The sequence below is a fragment of the Zootermopsis nevadensis genome, unplaced genomic scaffold (assembly GCF_977971745.1).
Source record: "Zootermopsis nevadensis isolate Lab colony 2312 unplaced genomic scaffold, Znev_1.0 Znev_ptg000013l, whole genome shotgun sequence".
In the NCBI taxonomy this organism is placed as follows: domain Eukaryota; kingdom Metazoa; phylum Arthropoda; class Insecta; order Blattodea; family Termopsidae; genus Zootermopsis; species Zootermopsis nevadensis.
In genome coordinates this window covers 5,944,178-5,964,286 of record NW_028259145.1, presented here as the reverse complement: position 1 = coordinate 5,964,286, position 20,109 = coordinate 5,944,178, and the positions used below count along the sequence as shown (strand labels likewise).

Below are 20,109 nucleotides of genomic sequence, written 5' to 3'. Positions count from 1 at the left end.
CACCTTCATTTTTCATGAATTGTTAACGTGAAATTACAATACCTGGTACTTGGTAATATAATTTCTTTTGGCATATTTGGCTGTGTAATATTATTTGCAATTCTTCGAAGTCAGCAGTTGGCATTTCTTTCCAAAATAACATCGAAATTACGTTTTAACACTTTAAAGCTTAGTGGTAACTGTATGTACCAGCTGCTTTAACAATCGGAAACTTAGTATTCACGAGCAGAAAGTGTGTTCATGTTTGGTCAGTACTTCATATCGTAATCGTTCGCTGCTGTTTCTGAAGCATTTAACAATGCGTGTTCCGACAAGGAAGTACCGACTAAGGCAAAGTTTCGGGACACAGAATGTGTTTGTGCCAGGTGCCCACTGAGCGACAGAACTGCTGAAATTACGGCCGTACCGATTTCAAGCTGTGCGTCGGCTTCAGCAACGGAGTACGGTTGCAGAAATCATACGTCGTCTTTGATTGATTTCGTCGTTTTGCGTGTGACGATGTTCATTTGTAGTTGTTGAGTTTTTAAGCGGAGCATTCTGTGCAAGGGACAGCTCGACTAATAAAGTCGGGACTAAAGCTAATAAAAGTACTGAAACGTCGGGAACTTGCCTACTTCCACGCTGTCCATGTATTCAGAAACGAAATAACATCTTCATTCAGTGGTTAAATTTATGCTTACACAGGGAACATTTACAGGACTTACACACAACATTTGTTTGGGACTTCTGACTTCTGTTTTATACAACTTGCAGGCGAAGATTTTATATTCAGGAACAATTCAGTGTAAGTTATCTAAAGTTATTGTGTGTTTACTGTTTTCATCGATTACTTAGTTAACTAAGGTGTTACAGAACTTGACTGGTCCTTATTTTCATGTATGGTAAAAATGTGCTGAAAATACCAAATGCCGAAGTTACGGAGCACAAAATATTATCGCGTGAAGAAATATAACAGAAACTTTGCCTGGTACATGCACATTGATTTAAATGGAACATAATTTGTGTTGCGGAAGCTTGTTGCAATCAGTTTAGAACGAAACCTTCACTAAAATTGCCCACTGTAATCGTACATTACTAGAAACAGTGACAGGGAACTTATCAAGGACAATTACAGACTGAGACGGAAGTTTCGGAGTAGTAAGTTCGTCGACTACCCACTTTTCATAATTTGTCGCATTCATTTGTCCACGGCTGTCTCCTGTTGCACTTCTAGTGTTATAAATAAATTGCCCGTTACTAAGAAATCCATTAATTCCACCGACGTGCAACATTAGAAGATTGTTTCCCCGAGTTTACGTTCGTCTGAACGCCTGTGTTTTCGTCGTTTTGCAACGTCTGCGAATGCTAAATTGTTTTCTCCCGATGTATCGTCAGTGTAAAATTTTGATTGGCCGTTATCGCCTTATTCCATTGTTTGTATCAGGTAACTAGACCTCAGGGCAACGTTGCCTGCTCTCTTTGTCAGAATGTTTCTCATCGACTGCCATTTTCTTCACTCAGTATTTCAGATTTTTTATAACCGTCTCCAGTGCCTTCTTTCTTAAATATTTATGATAACACACGTGTTGGGTAAAGTCTACCACAAATATGACGTTAAGAATAACCTACCGCTTTTTCTGTTCTGGGGATTTTAGAATTTAGTCTAGATTGGTAACAACCATTCCTGTGTCTTCTTCGAATCCTTAAAACCGATGTGTACAACGATGCTCTTTCTGTTTGTCATTTGTCTTCTTCCTCGTCACATTTCATGAGACTTGTTGCAATTTATATGCCAACATAGTACCGAGGGGAAAACGTTGTATTTTGCCTCCCCCCCCCCCCCCCGTTCCCACCACACAATACTGCATGATGTGCTGTTGGGATCGAGGCCCCCCCTCCCTAGTTTTGCTGTTTTTTGCCATCAACAACTTGCATGCTTCAAGGTCACGGAAGGAATTCGCTCCCCTTGCCGCGCAATTGTAAGCCACCATCACAGCCGGGATCGTGAAACTAGACCACGCCAAAGGCTGTGAGCAATTGTTACTTTTCTATATTTATCAGTGTCTGGCGCACTTCTATCACTATTGAAATTAATATAAATTTGTGCGTCCTGTGTTTACCACGAGACTCTTAGTAGTATGTGATTACAGGTATTTTATGAGAAATATATCTATCAGGTTTTCGCCTGAATTACTTCAACTCTACTCCGAATCAGCGCTGCGTACGTATTTCCAGCACGAACATTCTTTTGTTCAGCGTCAGCGCTTTATTCCTCTCGACAATTGAAAATCGCATATCAGTGAACACGCAGCGAAGGGTATGGTAGCTTCACTGTAGGAGTCAAGTTTTCATCAATTTTTACCCCTTTTGTGGATAAGTTGCCATAGTTACGGACTCTGCTTTCAGAATCAGTTCATTCGACATGCATTCTGCTGGCGTACATAATTTCCACCCAGTTCTGTTCTAAAGTCATGGTATTTATACAGTACATTAAAAGAGGATACAGAGGTGGCACAAGGCAGTGTTTCTCAAACTGTGGTCCACGCACTAGCGGTTTAATTTATGCTATTTTCCAAATTAATTACAACATTTTACGACTGTAAACATTACTGCGTTTTAGCTAGCTGCGTTCTGGTGTTTGAAGCGTTAGCAATGAACCATTGCAAACATGTCACAATGTAATAACTAATTTTCATAAAATTTTATACCTTGAAGTTTTATTAAATTACTCCAGAATGGAATTAAGTGGGAAAACAACCAGGGTCAATTTTCTTACAGGCATATGTCTATATGCGTTTCTGCCTGAATCTTTAGCGAAACTAGCTAAAGATTTATCGGAACGAAATATGTTTAGAACTAAGGATTTAGACGACGATTTTGATCAAAACAGGAATTTTCCGACGCATTTTAGGCGCGAGGGATTCATGTAACATGTGTGAGAGTTAACATTCAGTTAAAGTATCTGCGGTTTCAGCCGCGAAGCTGAGGTAGTTGGATTTGCTCGTAAGTTCAATATATATTGGAGGGCAGTTGCCAGAGATCGCGGCCGATGAAAAGAAGATGGTAACATGTCAGTCAGTTCATCCTTTGAAGTTACAATGACACCAGCTGGGTTACATTCGCTTGATATTCGATTAGACGTTCCCATACAACAGATCAGGAAGCTTGTCACAGACCGGTAACGTAACAGAGGGCTTCTGAGAGCTGTCTTTCTCACACTTACTGCCAGCACGTGCAAACATTGCAGTCCATGACGTGAAAAAGGTATACTGCGTTCCAGTAGAGGAGGACAATTTTGAATCCTTCGTCTTCCTGTCTCCAGCGTTTTTGGCCGCTGAACTTTGTGAATTGGAGCCTCGGAGCGAGTCACTTACCAGACGTTTGCTGGAAAGGATGGCAGCAGGCCGCGTACAGTACACTCCAAATAAAATATCACCACGGTATGCAACACAGGAAAGTCGATTTCACTAGAAAATTAACACTGCAGAGAGTATTAGATGATTTTATCTTCTTCCCAACTCTTCGGTCCTTTTCCAAATCTTCCACTCCTCACAGACCATCGCTTTCTGACATCACTCGATTCATCACTTCCGCTGCTGCTGGTCACTCCATTATCTTCAATTGTAATGCGTTCAATAGCGTCTTCGATTATGCCTTCTTGCTCATAATAAATCTGTTCTAGTTTTTCCACATTCCTCTTGCCCAATTTCTTCGAACCTCTGGCGACACAGATGCTCGACGACCTTAATTTTAAATGTTGTGTTCTTCCTTGCAACCCATTGTTTTACGTCTGCCCAAATAAGTTCATTGGGGTTTAAATCGGGATTGTACGGCGGAAGTCTGAGCACAGGGCGTTCTTTGTCTGCCGAAATCTGATCAATCACATAATATTTGTGCTTTGACTTATTTAATTTGATTAAATTGTACAGTTGAGCTTTCAACACGTCACAAAATGGGATGTTCATTTCCAATAGCCAGGCTTTCATTTCGTCCTTCTTTGATTAAGACGTCGGTGGTTTGTCTGTCCGAGTGTTGTGATACGAGGCGTTATCAATGACCAGAAAGGAGATTGCAACGAACAGGTGCCATGTTGTTAACACAGCACAGTCACAAGACAACAATTATCAGGCTTCTACACTGCTGCACTGACACAGACTGTACTGACCGACGGAAACTCCTTCCTTCCTTCATTGAGTGGTCCGCGTACTGGACACTCCCTACAAGGTCAGCAGCCATAATCGGTGGATCCAGTTCTAACAGTTGATTTGAGATGACAATGAAGGCTCCTATTAGTGGCCGCTTGGTCTAAGCCTTGAGCATAAATCACTGGGATCGTGGGTTCGAATCCCTGTCGTACCTTGTTTGTCCACTTCTTATTGTGCTGTGCTGTGTAGGTAGAGGCCTTGCGACTGGCTGATCACTCGCCCAAGGAGTCGTACCAAATGTCAAATTAGCTTAAGAAACCTCCCATATGTAAGACTGACAAGAGCTACAGAGCCACGGGGTAAATAGAGGCTTAATTTATTGTCCTCGTACGTATCAGTCATGTAGAAACTGATTTGTAAAACAATTTTTGGAATATACGTGTGCTCCATTCCACTCTTATTGAAGTATAGCAATTGAGCAGTGCGAGATCCAGAACTCGCACTTAACGAGATTGCATCGTGCAATTTTAATTCGTTGATTGTGAGTGCTTTTCTGACGTATCTTAAAAACGCTGACTGCAGCAATCACAGTTCTCTGCCAAGCTGTTCGTCATTTTCCCCGTATGATTAATGGATAGTTTTCTGTAAGATGTTTCTGCAGTGTCTGGGAACACACAGTATTAGCCCAGTTGCTTATTTGTGTACTTGGGCGGCAATTATGAAAATAATTTAAGAGAACTCACGCACTTAAAATATCGTAATGATTGGCCATGATTGTAATTTATTGTGGACATATCTGTTATGTAAAAGCTAGTCACACAAAGAATACCACATTATACACAGAATTAAAAGTTATTTTTCAATGTGTTTTGTTAAATATTCATATTAATTTATACCGCGCTACACTTCTGGCAGCTAGATGCTGGCTTCTCATCATGGAGACCTGTGTTCAATCCTGGGTGATGTCAAGTAAAATTTGTGGTGGACAAACTGTCGCTGAAGAAGGTATTTCTTTGAATTCTTCAGGTTTCCCCTGCTAATTGTCATCATTCCACCATTGATCCATAATCATCTATCACCGCCCCATAAGGTGTGACAGCCATAACCAAGCAGCACATTATCATAACCTCAATCAGAGGAGCTTCACCCTCTGATCCGACATGTCGCTGGTTATTTAGTAGCAGGAGAACTGATGTCAGTAAGAGACAGGATACATTTTAGTAATAATGATAACACACTCTGATGGTTGAACAGTATTAAAAATTCTCTGGAATTCTTTCGTGCTCAGGATGTTTTATAAGTGCTGTCTTTACCTGGAAAAACCTACGAGGTGCGATCGGAAAGTTTCAAGACTGCGCCTATAAAAACCCGTACAATTATCTCAGGTATTAAATTCATCCATCACCCTCGAAGTAGTTCCCCTGGGAGTGAACACAACGATCCCAGCGCCGCTGCCAAGCCTGGAAGCATCCCTCGAAATCTTTCTTTGTCAGCCTGTCAAGCACCATCTGCGATTATGCCTGAATCTCTTCTATCGTCTCAAATCTCCTTCCCTTTAGCTGAATTTTCATCTTTGGGAAGAGGAAGAAGTCACACGGCGAATAAGGAGGGTGCGGGATGACGGCCATGGTGTTTGAGGCTAAAAACTGCCGAACTTTGAGGGCGGTGTGCGCTGGCGCGTTGTGATGATGCGTCGCATGTGGAGTTCTTCCTTTAGAATCAGCTGACAGGTCCCATAGCCTATCCCAACAATGTCGCACAAGTCGTTGATGGTACGACGTCGATCTTCGTGAATGGCCTGCCGAATCTTCGTAACATTTTCGGGCGTTGTGCTCGAAGATGGTCGTCCAGAACGCTCGTCATCATCGACAGAGGTTCGGCCATTTTTGAAACGTGAATGCCTCACAAAAGTTTGTGCACGACCCATTGCGGACTCCCCAAATGCTTGCTTTAGCATTTCATAGGTTTCCGTAGCCGTTTTGGCGAGTCTTTGGCAAAATTTGATTTGTTCATGAAAATCCGCCATTCCGAAATCGCAGGAGGATCGGTGTAATGCACTACCAAAACGCCCGTAACTAAGAAACAAATGCTAATTGGATGATGCCGGCTGGCACACTGATTCACTATGAATGTAGGCCGCACCCCCTAGCGGCAGAAGCTCTTACTACATCCGGTTCTCCCTCTATTGACACAGTCTGGAAACTTTCCGATCGCACCTCGTATGTGACACTGCTCTTGCTTGCCTTATTCTACATTTTCGTGTTTCATTTGTGATGATTGTATTTGGATGAAATCGACCAAGCGTTCATCAGTACGATGCGTCCTTGATCTTGCTGCAGAGTACACTAGAACAGAATTTATTTTCTTTCCATAGATCCTTTATAGACCCAAGCGTGGGATGTAGAACATGGCATAGAACAAATACAAAAGTTGTATCTAATATACAAATATAAATTACATGGTTGTCACAGTAATTTGCAGTTAACTACAGCATTACCGCAAAAATAATCATACAGGAAAGCATATCCACTATTGCTTACATGTTTATAATGACTGAGAAATTTGGTTGAAGTAAATTCTTCTATGGGGTAGAAGGAATGAGACAGATATTCGATGACATTCGTTAATGTGAACAGTATCTAGCGGCTACACTTACTACAAAATATAAACAATACTAAACTTGTGTTTTCTGATTATTTGAGGGGGGGGGGAGTATTTTGAGTATAAATCATTGAGAGATGAGTAATATGATTTTTCCTTTAACACTGAGTCACTCTTAAATCGGCAAATTGAATTCGTATGTTTGTTGGTGTGGCTTGAATTGTCAGCGAGAAATTAGAAATAAAACATTATAATGTTTTTTGGGGAGGGGGGGTTTGGTTTGAAGTCGGAAAAGTCTGTAACTTAATTTCACAATCTACGTTCTGATACAATTACTAGATTTCTCTAAATTATGCACCCTAATTAAATTTTTCACAGTTAATGATGGAAAATTAAATAATTTATTAGCTCTCAGTTTGCATTCCCATTGTAGCAGATTCGTCTGGAAAACTCTTTCGTAGAAATGAATATAACATAATTGAGCTGGTATTTGCTATGTAAATGACAGTTATTAAGTTTGTTCAGATGCCCAGTAATGCCGATACGGTTTCCAAAGTCAAGCATGCACTTTCGATTCCGAAATTCGTGCACGGACGGCTCCTCTGATCTCTGAATCAATAAAATATTAAACTTCTTTCCTCAAGGAAAATATGCACTTAAGAATTATGCAGCGACTCATCCACATTAAAATAGCAAAGCCAATTTAAAAACATCTTTCAACGATGTCAGCATAAACCACAACTGATTCAGTAATATTCGTTCTGTTCTGTCCTATATTCTATTTTTTTAACATCCCTTGAAAGTTTACAATCTGTCCTACATGCACATTCAGTATGTTTCTATTCCTAGAACAATATTTATTTGCACGTGGTTTATTAAGTATAAGTGTCCTTCAGCACACGCATTTGAGAAACATTTAGCTACAATATATGCCAGTACCTGCATATATGTGTTGTGTTTAGTCTCCTCCTTTGTGTAGTATTATTTTTATAAGTAATTGTTTTCATGTATTCGTGTCACTTGCCGAAAAGGTCGGTCTCTGTGTCTAATTCCTTCTACGTTTGGAAAATATAATGTTTCGACTGCTTTATCGTATGGCTTTTTCACTGTTACGACTTCATGCCTAGTGATGGGTTGCGTATGCTGTTGCATAAATGGGAAGTGTTGTCATTAGGTTCAATTGTTATTTCAGTAATAGTACTGGGTTGAGTAGGTCGTCTTGTTACTGTACATGAGCAATGCAGATTCATTTATACGTTCTTTGGTTTGTATTAGTTCTCCTTGTCACCTCTGACTATCAGAGGTAGTTGCCTTTCGAATACTTTATCTGTGACGAGTTTGTCGTTGTAGAACAAATCGGCGGGAACCTGTTGTTCACCTATTGAAAGTGGCGTTGGTTGGCGAAAGTGGTTTTGCTGTACAAGAATTTGGTAAATATATACACTATTCTATATTTGTTATGTTATAAGTGTATATGATTTCGTGGGCTAGTTGTAGCTTATATATAATGAAGTAATTTGCACAATGTGTGGCCAGCTATAAACCTTCTTTTTGATAAAAATGGAGGCGTCTTCAGTGTGTGGGTGATGTGCGGCACATACGCGAATATATGTTGAAATTATGTATGGTGATTATTCTAACTATCGGTATAAAGTATTGTGTTTGTGTTGTGGTTATTAGCCCGCTACAGATGTAGTGAGGCAAAGGGGTATGTGTATCGTGATACATTTTTAATTCTGGTGGTGCGTTATAGGTAGTGCATGCTATTACGTCTTTCCTTTTTCTGCAAAATTTGTGCATGTTATGTATGCCCACTTCCAGAGAGTAAACTGTGGCTTGCAAGAGGAAAATGACTAATGGTTTGCACTGCTGATTCTTGAATATAATGTACCAGCTTTAGAGAAATGCTGTTCTGACTGGTTTTCATTGTTTAAATCAGTCCTTCACAAATCAATAGTTGGTGGCATTTTACATTGCACCCATTTCAAAATTCAGGATCTCCTTGACGAGGTTTATGAAATAGTGTTAGAGAAAGAATTATGGATTAAATGTGATCGTGTTTAGGGTGTAATGAGTTCAGATATTGGCTTAGACACTTTCCTGATAAGTTTTTTTTCAGTCCATGCAGGCAAATGCTGGGAAAAAAGTGTTATTGGAGTGTGATGCCTAGAACAGATTTTCATATTCATTAGTCACTCTTCACTTTTGTTTGATGATTTGCGTCCTGAGTTTTATATAATAAATATAATCAGACACTTGGATCATGTAAAAAATCATGCCTACAAACAAAACTGTTTACACTTTGAAAAGACACTTTGTGCCAAAGGTGTTTCAACCTCAGGAGGTCATTTTCACAGATGAAGTAAACAGTTTTGTTTGTATGCATGATTTTATATATCGATCCACTGGACGGTATGCAAGGTTTTAAGATTTGGCTCATGTTTACCATTCATAGTCTGGATGATCATAACAGTGATCTGCAAACTGTGATTGCCGTTGTTTATCTAGTGTTAAATTTCTGTTCAGTGTGCCTGTTGCAGTTAGCATTCATGTAGAATACAGATTTGCAGATTCTGATTATATTTTGCACATGTAAGTGCTAAAAGTAGGTATGCTACTCATAATATTGAACTTGCATTGTAAAACAAAATGCTGAAAGATCTTCAAACATTGTAATACCAGTGAGTGAGGTATATAAAAGGAAACTACATTTGCACTAATTTTGATGCAGTTGACTTGCCTTCAACCACCTCCAGAGTGTTTGCGTCAGTGCACTAGTCATGAATTACGGAGTAGAGTAGAGTTTATTTATTTACATTCCATAGATCCTTCTTAGGATGTAGAACATGTCATTTCATGCAATATACATACACTTCAGAACTTTCAACACAAGTACAAGAACGTATTTCACATATCAATGTACATGAACTTCAGATTCTGCAATACAAATATGAAAAATAATTTTACAGATTAATATACATGATCCTCAGAATTTTAAATAGAAATACAAAACTTGCTTTACATATAGATTATAGATATACACAAAGCTTAAAAATTTACAGCAGAGATAAAATCATCGTCTGTGTACTAGTGTTGGTGCAGTTACCAAATTTATTGACTTCCTTGCTCTATTACTAATCTTGCCACATGGGGTACCTAATTTGTGAAGTGAAAATGCATTTCTCTTAGCAGTCATCTCAGTTCTGAAACATATTTATGTTTACTTGAAGAATATTTATGTGTCTGTGTTAAACACTATCAATGTTCTTTAGGTAATTTTGTTTTTAATTTTAACTCTTGGGACATTTTCTTTCAGTAACATTTCATATTTAACCCACATAAAACGATGTCCACGTTTGTGTTGTATTTGGGGTACGACTGTTGTGTTAATTAAGATTTTACATTATCTGCCATTTTGTTTCTGTACTATCATTGGGCATAAATGTGAAATGTGGGATGAGAACTATGTGTTTGCTTGCTGAGGGTAAGATAACTTGAAATGCCTATCAAGAAAGCCTTATTATACAGCGTATGGTTGGTAGAAAATAATCCTGGCAAATGGCTTGAAATGTTTCCAAAGATTGTGTGTAGTGGAAAGGCTACAGCCTTTGAATGTGATGTGTGGCAAAAAAAGTTAAGTGTATAAGAAGAATAATTCTGTTTACTTGAATAAGAAGATCTAGATCTTAGAGAACCAAATAAATATTTTTCCATTGATTTAGCAACGTAATAATCGTGTTTGTACAGCAAAAGTGTTTATGATTAAATAAAGCAGTGACCCATTGTTCAAATAGACAGTTAAAAAAGAGAGAACTCTAATTATTTATTTGTTAATCTGAAAAATGTTTTGGCTTTTTACACAGGTGGAGACGGTAATAAGGTTGACAGGATGGGAGGACACCCCACTTAATGGTACCTGCACCTTGTAGCGGTGGTGGGGCTTGAGTGCCTCAGTGATCCCAAGAGCTATGCTGGCAGTAGCATAGCTACTGGTAGGGCCACCCTAGCCGGATTGGTCGAGGGGGAGAAGTCAGACTAAGACAGGTACCCCGGTCCTCCAGGTTGGGATACGGGCCGGAGAGGCTGGGAGGACTGCCATTACAGATAGTTAATAGAAAAGCTGGTATCTTCCGGGTGGGAAAGTCCTTCCTGCTTAACTTTCTTCTCCGATATATGGAAGCACAGGTTGGTTTGTCATATCAAAGTAAAGGTACAGCTTTCCTCCATTTTCTTTCACGAAATAAAATATATTAAGTAAATTATTGTAGTGTTAATTCTTATTATAAGCTGTTACTAAGGAAACTGGATTTTGTTGGCCCAGGACAGGGTCCGGTGGAGGGCTTTGGTTAATTCGGTGATGAACCTTCGGGTTCGGTAAGCCATCTAGTTAGTTAGTTAGTTACTTTTTAGCACACTTTTTTATTTTTACGGAAAGCTGTACTTATATGTGTATCTGTGTAATTTAAATGATACAATACTTATTTACAACTTTTAATAAAATATTACTATTATTTTTGTCACATAATGCATGAGAAGATAGGAAATGTGCTGGCAGAATAGCAAACACCCTGTATTGTAATTAGTATGGAAGTTACTGTGTCCTGCGCCTTAGCCGCGTGGTCTGAGGCATCATGCTTCGGACCGGCTAGTTCGAGTCTCAGGGAGAAAAGAAATTTTCTCATGAGATTTTGACCAGTGTATGGGACCGGTGCCAACCCAGCATTGTGAGGAAATTGGGGAGCTACGATTAGTAGCGTAATCCAGTCAGGAAAGCTTGCAATGGCTGGGGGTTCGTCGTGCTGACCACACGTCACCCTATATCTGGTTGGATGATCGTTCATCTCTGCTTAGGCATGTGGACGTGAGGCCAGTAGTCAAGCTAGTCGGCTTTGGCTCTCTGGAGCCGTTACGCCACAGATTTCATTTCATGGAAGTTACTGTTTTCAGTGACTTTAGTGAATACATTTGATGTAGTGAATAATAAGACTTGATTGTAAATGAGGTTAAACACTTCATAAGCACTTGACAGTAGAGGGACCCGTGGAGACAGATAACTATGAAGAGTGAGCAATAAATTGTACAACTGCTTTATAATATCAACGTTTGCATATCCGATATTGATATGCGGCAACTTTGGGTAAGCAAATTTGCTGGAGTGATCTTGCTTAATGTATAACACTGACATTTGGGAATGACTCTTCAGCCTTTTATGGAATGAATCAACATATTTCCTTTTGATACTAATCTTGTGTAATAATAAGATAATGCTTATGATGATGTGTGTTGTGCATAAATTGTTATAACCACTGTCATGGTAATGCTCTTACGGGATTTTCATCCTTAACGATTTGCATTACTGACTCTAAAACCGCGCCCTCCTACATCTGGCCAGTGACGTGTAAGAAGTTGTAATGTCTAAAGGGCAGCTTCTCACTGAAGATGATGTTGTAGATATCATTTAGTGGACATCATCTATTGTCATAAGTTCTTTTGAAATACATTTTTTTGGAAACTGGCTCTGCCTTCATCGTACCCAGATTAGTTTGTTTTTTCATAATGCAGGAAAATGAACTGATATGTGGTATATTTTTAACAAATTTGAAAATATTAATAATCACTTTAATTAATTGTGGGGCCTTGTAGAAATGAACTGAACACTTCTTGGTTTCATTGTATTTCCTTGGAGAGTAATCAACACTTGCTATAAGTGGGGCTTCCTTTTCAGTTGTCCGCTCGTGATGGTCAAGAAGCACTGGATGAAGTGCTTTTGCAGTGGGCATCCAATTATTTTAAATCTGAACTTGTGGATACAAAAAATGAGAACTTCCAGAAACTTCAGTTTCTGGTGACAAACTATGAAGAGCTTCGTATGGATCACAGTTCGCATGAGATGAAAGGACAATGCCATTTGAATAAAGCATTACAGGTTTGCTATAATGACATCACACACAACGTAAACACTATAATTTTAAAGTTCCTAACCCTGCTAATATTGTGCACCCCGTAAGGATATTTCTACTGATTACATTTAAAGTAGGACCCTGACATACAACCACTTTTTTTATTTCTCATATATTCAGGATATTCATTCTCTTTTGGCCAGTATTTTCAGTTCCATGTTTCATAAGTAGAAAAACACACTGAGATATAAGTGTACCCCACTTAGTTCTTGGTGTACAAGGCGTATTCGGAAAGTAAGTACCGTTTGGGAATTGACAAAAAACAAAATATAATTTTTTTAAAAAAAATCATTAAATTCTACGTTTCTTATGCTGCTTTTCGACATAGGTACCACCATTATTGAGGCACTTATCATACCGGGCACAAGCTTTTGTATACCCTACTCATAGAACGCGGCCGCCTGCGATGTCAAGCCACTGCTGCACTGCCTCTTTCACTTCATCATTGTCAACAAAAAGTTGACCGGCCAGGAATTTCTTCAAGTGTAGGAAGAGGTGAAAGTCGCTTGGCGCCAAGTCGGGGCTTTGCGGGGGGCAATCCATTTGTTCCCATCCGACGTGATAAGGTTTTGAGTCTGAACAGCAGCGTGCGGTCGAGCGTTGTCGTGAAGCAAAAGCATGCCAGCACTCAGCATCCTGCGCCTTTTGTTCTGAATTGCACGCCTCAGCTTCTTCAAAGTTTCGCAGTAAACATTAGAGTTGATTGTTGTGCTTGGCGGCGTGAATTCCACCAATAGAACACCTTTCCTGTCCCAGAATATGGTGCACATGATTTTTATGGTTGAAATTGCCTGCTTAAACTTTTGGGATTTGGGAGACGTGGTATGCTTCCACTGCATGGACTGCTGTTTTGATTCAGGTGTGATATGGGAGACCCAAGTCTCATCTCCTGTCACAATATGGCACAACATTTCATCTCCCTCGTGATAACGAGTCAGAAATTTCAAAGCACTTGCAGAACGGTGTTTTTTGTGCTCCTCTCTGAGTATTTTGGACACCCAACACGAACACAATTTTTGATAACGCAAGCATTCTGTGATAATTTCATAAAGAGCAGTCCTTGAAATTTCAGGAAAATGCAGGGAGAGAGCAGAAATTGTGAACCGTCTGTCCTCACGAACTTTTTCGTCGACCTTACGCACCCAGTTGGCATTCACCAAAGATGGTTGCCCACTTCGCGCCTCATCATGAACGTTTTCACGTCCTTCATTGAACTTGTGAACCCATTTCCTAACCATATGATCACTTATTGCATTTTCACCATAAACTTCACAAATCTGGCGATGAATTCAACCGGCCGCACATTCCTAGCATTAAGAAAACGAATAAAAGACCTTATTTCACAGTTGGCGGGCCGTTCAATTTTCTTGAACATGTTTATTGCTCACAGAATAATGTTAACTGACACTACTCTCACGAAATGGCGTCTGTGACGAATCAATGGGTAGAGGAAGCCACCGCGCATGCGCAAACGGATCGTTTCGATGATTCGCAGGAGGTATGCCCAAACGGTACTTACTTTCTGAATACGCCTCACACCTTACTCATCTAAGATGGGTGAATGTGGCAGGTCTCTGAATACAGCAAAATTTATTGTTTTTGTTATAATACACTTTGTGGGTTATAAGGACAATTCTGATACAGCCAGATGTACTGCACGAATGAAATGGGATAGAGGACAAAAAGTGTTACCATCAGACAATAAGGCTGGTGAAAATGTTCCATATTAAATACTTGTTCGACTGCAGTGGCTATAACAATCTGTAGAAAACCTTAAACATCCTAATTGTTAATAAAGAAACCAACATATATACTGGAGAGTAAAATACATATATTGTTAAATAAACTGGGCTCATGCACTCCATTTGTCTTTTAGTGTATATATTTTATAACAGAAAAGTGCACAAGTATTTGTACACATCATGTCAATAGGAACATGTATCAGATTATAAATACTCATGGGACTTATTGTACCAATTTCAGGGAAGTTATCATGCGGAAGGCTTAAAGACATGGTTTCCAGAGATGTCCTGTTTCTTGATGCCTCAACCAAAACTCAGAGTGGCAACAAATCCAGAATTCGATGGAAAATTATCAGGTATGCTTTGACCAGTCAGGCTGATTGTGTTTAAAACACTGCTTGTGTATGGCATCTTTCTTCAGAAATGTTTGCATTTCAGTATGTATCTTGGCGATGTTAAAGTAGTGTAGTATAATATACTGAAGAAACGGGTTAATACGTACGTAGAAAGCTGTGAAATAATCGTATGAACAGATGCAGGGAGCAAGAACAGGTGAAGTTTAGGAGTTTATTACCTGACTTACAATATGAATGTTACTCATCAGTGCAGCCGAGGAATGGGGATGAGGAATTTTAAGAAATAAGAAAGTTTTGTGCAAAGATGAATACAGTATAGTTATAACAGAAAAAATATTTTGATTATTTTATCTTGTTTATGTGATTGCGGTCCTAATTATTTCAAACATGGGGTTCATTAATGTATTGAAGGGGATGTGATGATCTAAAAGTTAGTGAGGTCTCAGGTTTCAGACCATCTAGATCCCGTGTGGATTTCTCTCCATGCCTTCTCAGCTCTGATGAAGTCAAAACTTTATGAACGTGGGAAATACCACATAGAGTTGTTCTTGTATGAAATTGCTGTAGTAATGTGGCTTGTAGAAATTAGAACAGTGTGTAAGTTTGGTATTAATAAAATGTGAAAGTACCAACTTTAACGATTGAGAGTGATATAATTGCTGATTTATATGAGTGTGGATAAGTCTTGTGTTTATAGGGGATGTTTAATATAAGTTTCTTCATATTATGCAAAACTACCATAACGTTAGTCATGTCTAAAGATGCTGTACAGCAGAAGCTTAAGTATTAAGCTGTGGAAATAGTGTGTTGGACTATTATGTTGCATGTGCCTAAGCAGAGAGCACAATTTTCAAATATTTGTTATTTTTATATAATGCATATTTTATTTGGTTCTGCACTTCTTATGTCCTTGCTTTATTCTGCACTTAACACTTGATGTGCAAAATGGACGGCAGGAGTTTGAGTTTGTTGATTATTTAGATTGCAATCATGAATGCTCACTGGGAGAATGGATTACATGGGAAAATATGAGAGGCAAACATGGTATTTTGGACTTTGTCCATCATTTATATTTCAATAAAATAACGTTTCAGAAGCTGGATCGTCTTCTGGTAATAGCGGAAGGACAGAAGCCCTAGCTGTTGTTTCCCCTGGACTGTGGCCTGAGGCTACATCAACCAGATTCATTTGCTGTAGTGTCAAACCCACGCTTGTCACATGATGCATGTCAATTCTGTTTTTCTATAATCCATGGTGGAATTTTATACTGGATGTTTAAGTCGCCATATTTTTAAAGGATTTTCTGTTTCTCATATGATTCATTTCTCCATTCCCAGCAGTTACTATGTCATTGAAAATAATATAAAATTACTATTCAAAATCTTTTGTCCTCCCTTATCTCCAAAGCTTGCATCAGATAAAAACTGCCAATCTCTCACGAAGAACTGCAGTTTCTGGAAGGGTTTGTGCTCCGAATCCTCCAGTACTAACTTACCATATTCAATGAACAACTGAAAAAGAAACCCCACCTATATCTCAGTGTGTTTTTCTACTTATGAAACATGGAACTGAAAACACTGGCCAAAAGAGAATGAATATCCTGAATATATGAGAAATAAAGAAAGTGGTTGGATGTCAGGGTCCTACTTTAAATGTAATCAGCAGAAATATCCTTATGGGGTGCAGTTAACTGCACACAATATTAGCAGGGTTAGGCACTTTAAAATTATAGTGTTTACGTTGTGTGTGATGTCATTATAGCAAACCTGTAATGCTTTATTCAAATGGCATTGTCCTTTCATCTCATCCGAACGGTAATCCATATGAAGCTCTTTATAGTTTGTTACCAGAAACTGAAGTTTCTGGAAGTGCTTATTTTCCGCATCTACCAGTTCAGATGTAAAATAATTGGCTGCCCACTCCAAAAGCACTTTATGCAGTGCTTCTTGACCATCACGAGCGGACAACTGAAAAGGAAGCCCCACTTATAGCAAGTGTTGATTACTCTCCAAGGAAATACAATGAAACCAAGAAGTGTTCAGTTCATTTCTACAAGGCCCCACAATTAATTAAAGTGATTATTAATATTTTCAAATTTGTTAAAAATATACCACATATCAGTTCATTTTCCTGCATTATGAAAAAACAAACTAATCTGGGTACGATGAAGGCAGAGCCAGTTTCCAAAAAAATGTATTTCAAAAGAACTTATGACAATAGATAATGTCCACTAAATGATATCTACAACATCATCTTCAGTGAGAAGCTGCCCTTTAGACATTACAACTTCTTACACGTCACTGGCCAGATGTAGGAGGGCGCGGTTTTAGAGTCAGTAATGCAAATCGTTAAGGATGAAAATCCTGTAAGAGCATTACCATGACAATGGTTATAACAATTTATGCACAACACACATCATCATAAGCATTATCTTATTATTACACAAGATTAGTATCAAAAGGAAATATGTTGATTCATTCCATAAAAGGCTGAAGAGTCATTCCCAAATGTCAGTGTTATATATTAAGCAGTGATGATAAGAAAGATCACTCCAGCAAATTTGTTTACCCAAAGTTGCCGCATATCAATATCGGATATGCAAACGTTGATAGTGTAAAGCAGTTCTACAATTTATTGCTCACTCTTCATAGTTATCTGTCTCCACGGGTCCCTCTACTGTCGAGTGCTTATGAAGTGTTTAACCTCATTTACAATCAAGTCTTATTATTCACTACATCAAATGTATTCACTAAAGTCATTGAAAACAGTAATTTCCATGAAATGAAATCCGTGGCGTAACAGCTCCAGAGAGCCAAAGCCGACTAGCTTGACTGCTGGCCTCATGTCCACGTGCCTAAGCAGAGGTGAACGATCATCCAACCAGATATAGAGTGACGTGTGGTCAGCACGACGAACCCCCAGCCATTGCTAGCTTTCTTGACCGGATTACGCTACTCATCGTAGCTCCCCAATTTCCTCACGATGCTGGGTTGGCACCGGTCGAAATCTCATGAGAAAATTTCTTTTCCCCCTGAGACTCGAACTAGCTGGTCCGAAGCATGATGCCTCAGACCACGCGGATACGGCGCGGGACACAGTAACTTCCATACTAATTACAATACAGGGTGTTTGCTATTCTGCCAGCACGACCTTTCCCCTGTTCTCACACATGTGACGAAGATAATAGTAATATTTTATTAAAAGTTGTAAATAAGTATTGTGCTTATGCATGTGTATCATTTAAATTATACAGACACACATATAAGTACAGCTTTCCGTAAAAATAAAAAAGTGTGCTAAAAAGTAACAGATTATAATAAAAATTAACACTACAATAATTTACTTAATATATTTTATTTCGTGAAAGAAAATGGAGGAAAGCTGTACCTTTATTTGATATGACAAACCAACCTTTGCCTCCATGTATCGGAAAAAAAAGTTGAGGAGGAAGGACTTTCCTGCCCGGTAGATACCTGCTACTGAGATAACCACCACATTTTTGTTTCTGATGTGGTCCATTAGAAGAAAGTCTGCCAACGCTTTCTCATCCTGTTCAAATGAACGACCTTTTCTATTACCAACTATCTGTATCCTCTCTTAATGGTACCTGCACCTTGTCATGGTGGTGGGGCTTGAGTACCTCAGTGATCCCAAGAGCTATGCTGGCGGTAGCATAGCTACTGGTAGGGCCTCCCTAGCCAGATTGGTCGAGGGGGAGAGGTCAGACTAAGACAGGTACCCTGGTCCTCCAGGTTGGGGGTTGGTCGCAAGGCTAACAACCTTGCACCGTAAAAAGGAAGGTGTTTTGAAACCTCAATCAAAGCCTCGGACAGATGGACCTAACAGGATAGGACCAAATGGAAGAGGAGGATTGAGAAGGCCATAGAAGAACTATTTGTATTGGCCGTCCCCCCATCCTGTCAACCTTATTACCGTCTCCACCTGTGTAAAAAGCCAAAACATTTTTCAGATTAACAAATAAATAATTAGAGTTCTCTCTTTTTTAACTGTCTATTTATTACTACTTGAACAATGGGTCACTGCTTTATTTAATCATAAACACTTTTGCTGTACAAACGCGATTATTACGTTGCTAAATCCAAGGAAAAATATTTATTTGGTTCTTTAAGATCTAGATCTTCTTATTCAAGTAAACAGAATTCTTCTTCTTATACACTTAACTTTTTTTGCCACACATCACATTCAAAGGCTGTAGCCTTTCCACTACACACAATCTTTGGAAACATTTCAAGCCATTTGCCAGGATTATTTTCTACCAACCATACGCTGTATAATAAGGCTTTCTTGATAGGCATTTCAAGTTATCTTACCCTCAGCAAGCAAACACATAGTTCTCATCCCACATTTCACATTTATGCCCAATGATAGTACAGAAACAAAATGGCAGATAATGTAAAATCTTAATTAACACAACAGTCGTACCCCAAATACAACACAAACGTGGACATCGTTTTATGTGGGTTAAATATGAAATGTTACTGAAAGAAAATGTCCCAAGAGTTAAAATTAAAAACAAAATTACCTAAAGAACATTGATAGTGTTTAACACAGACACATAAATATTCTTCAAGTAAACATAAATATGTTTCAGAACTGAGATGACTGCTAAGAGAAATGCATTTTCACTTCACAAATTAGGTACCCCATGTGGCAAGATTAGTAATAGAGCAAGGAAGTCAATAAATTTGTTAACTGCACCAACACTAGTACACAGACGATGATTTTATCTCTGCTGTAAATTTTTAAGCTTTATTTATATCTATAATCTATATGTAAAGCAAGTGTTGTATTTCTATTTAAAATTCTGAGGATCATGTATATTAATCTGTAAAATTATTTTTCATATTTGTATTGCAGAATCTGAAGTTCATGTACATTGATATGTGAAATACGTTCTTGTACTTGTGTTGAAAGTTCTGAAGTGTATGTATATTGCATGAAATGACATGTTCTACATCCTAAGAAGGATCTATGGAATGTAAATAAATAAACTCTACTCTACTCCGTAATTCATGACTAGTGCACTGACGCAAACACTCTGGAGGTGGTTGAAGGCAAGTCAACTGCATCAAAATTAGTGCAAATGTAGTTTCCTTTTATATACCTCACTCACTGGTATTACAATGTTTGAAGATCTTTCAGCATTTTGTTTTACAATGCAAGTTCAATATTATGAGTAGCATACCTACTTTTAGCACTTACATGTGCAAAATATAATCAGAATCTGCAAATCTGTATTCTACATGAATGCTAACTGCAACAGGCACACTGAACAGAAATTTAACACTAGATAAACAACGGCAAT

At 38.7% G+C, this 20,109-nt stretch overlaps 1 protein-coding gene across 4 annotated transcripts; it reads left to right on the top strand.

Moving 5' to 3' along the window:
- The first annotated feature begins 765 nt into the window (after positions 1-765).
- On the top strand, positions 766-19,813 carry LOC110828930 (atlastin-like). Of its 4 annotated transcripts, none has more exons than XM_087348509.1 (5): positions 766-784; positions 10,589-10,910; positions 12,451-12,651; positions 14,669-14,783; positions 15,878-19,813. In XM_087348509.1, the coding sequence occupies exons 2-5, from the start codon at positions 10,899-10,901 to the stop codon at positions 16,003-16,005; spliced, it is 456 nt and encodes a 151-aa protein (XP_087204635.1). In that variant the 5' UTR covers positions 766-784; positions 10,589-10,898; the 3' UTR covers positions 16,006-19,813. The 4 variants fall into 4 exon arrangements, with proteins under 4 accessions (XP_087204635.1, XP_087204634.1, XP_087204632.1 ...); XM_087348508.1 differs by lacking the exon at positions 766-784 and adding an exon at positions 1,992-2,008; XM_087348506.1 differs by lacking the exon at positions 766-784 and adding an exon at positions 8,040-8,155.
- The last annotated feature ends 296 nt before the right edge of the window (positions 19,814-20,109 follow it).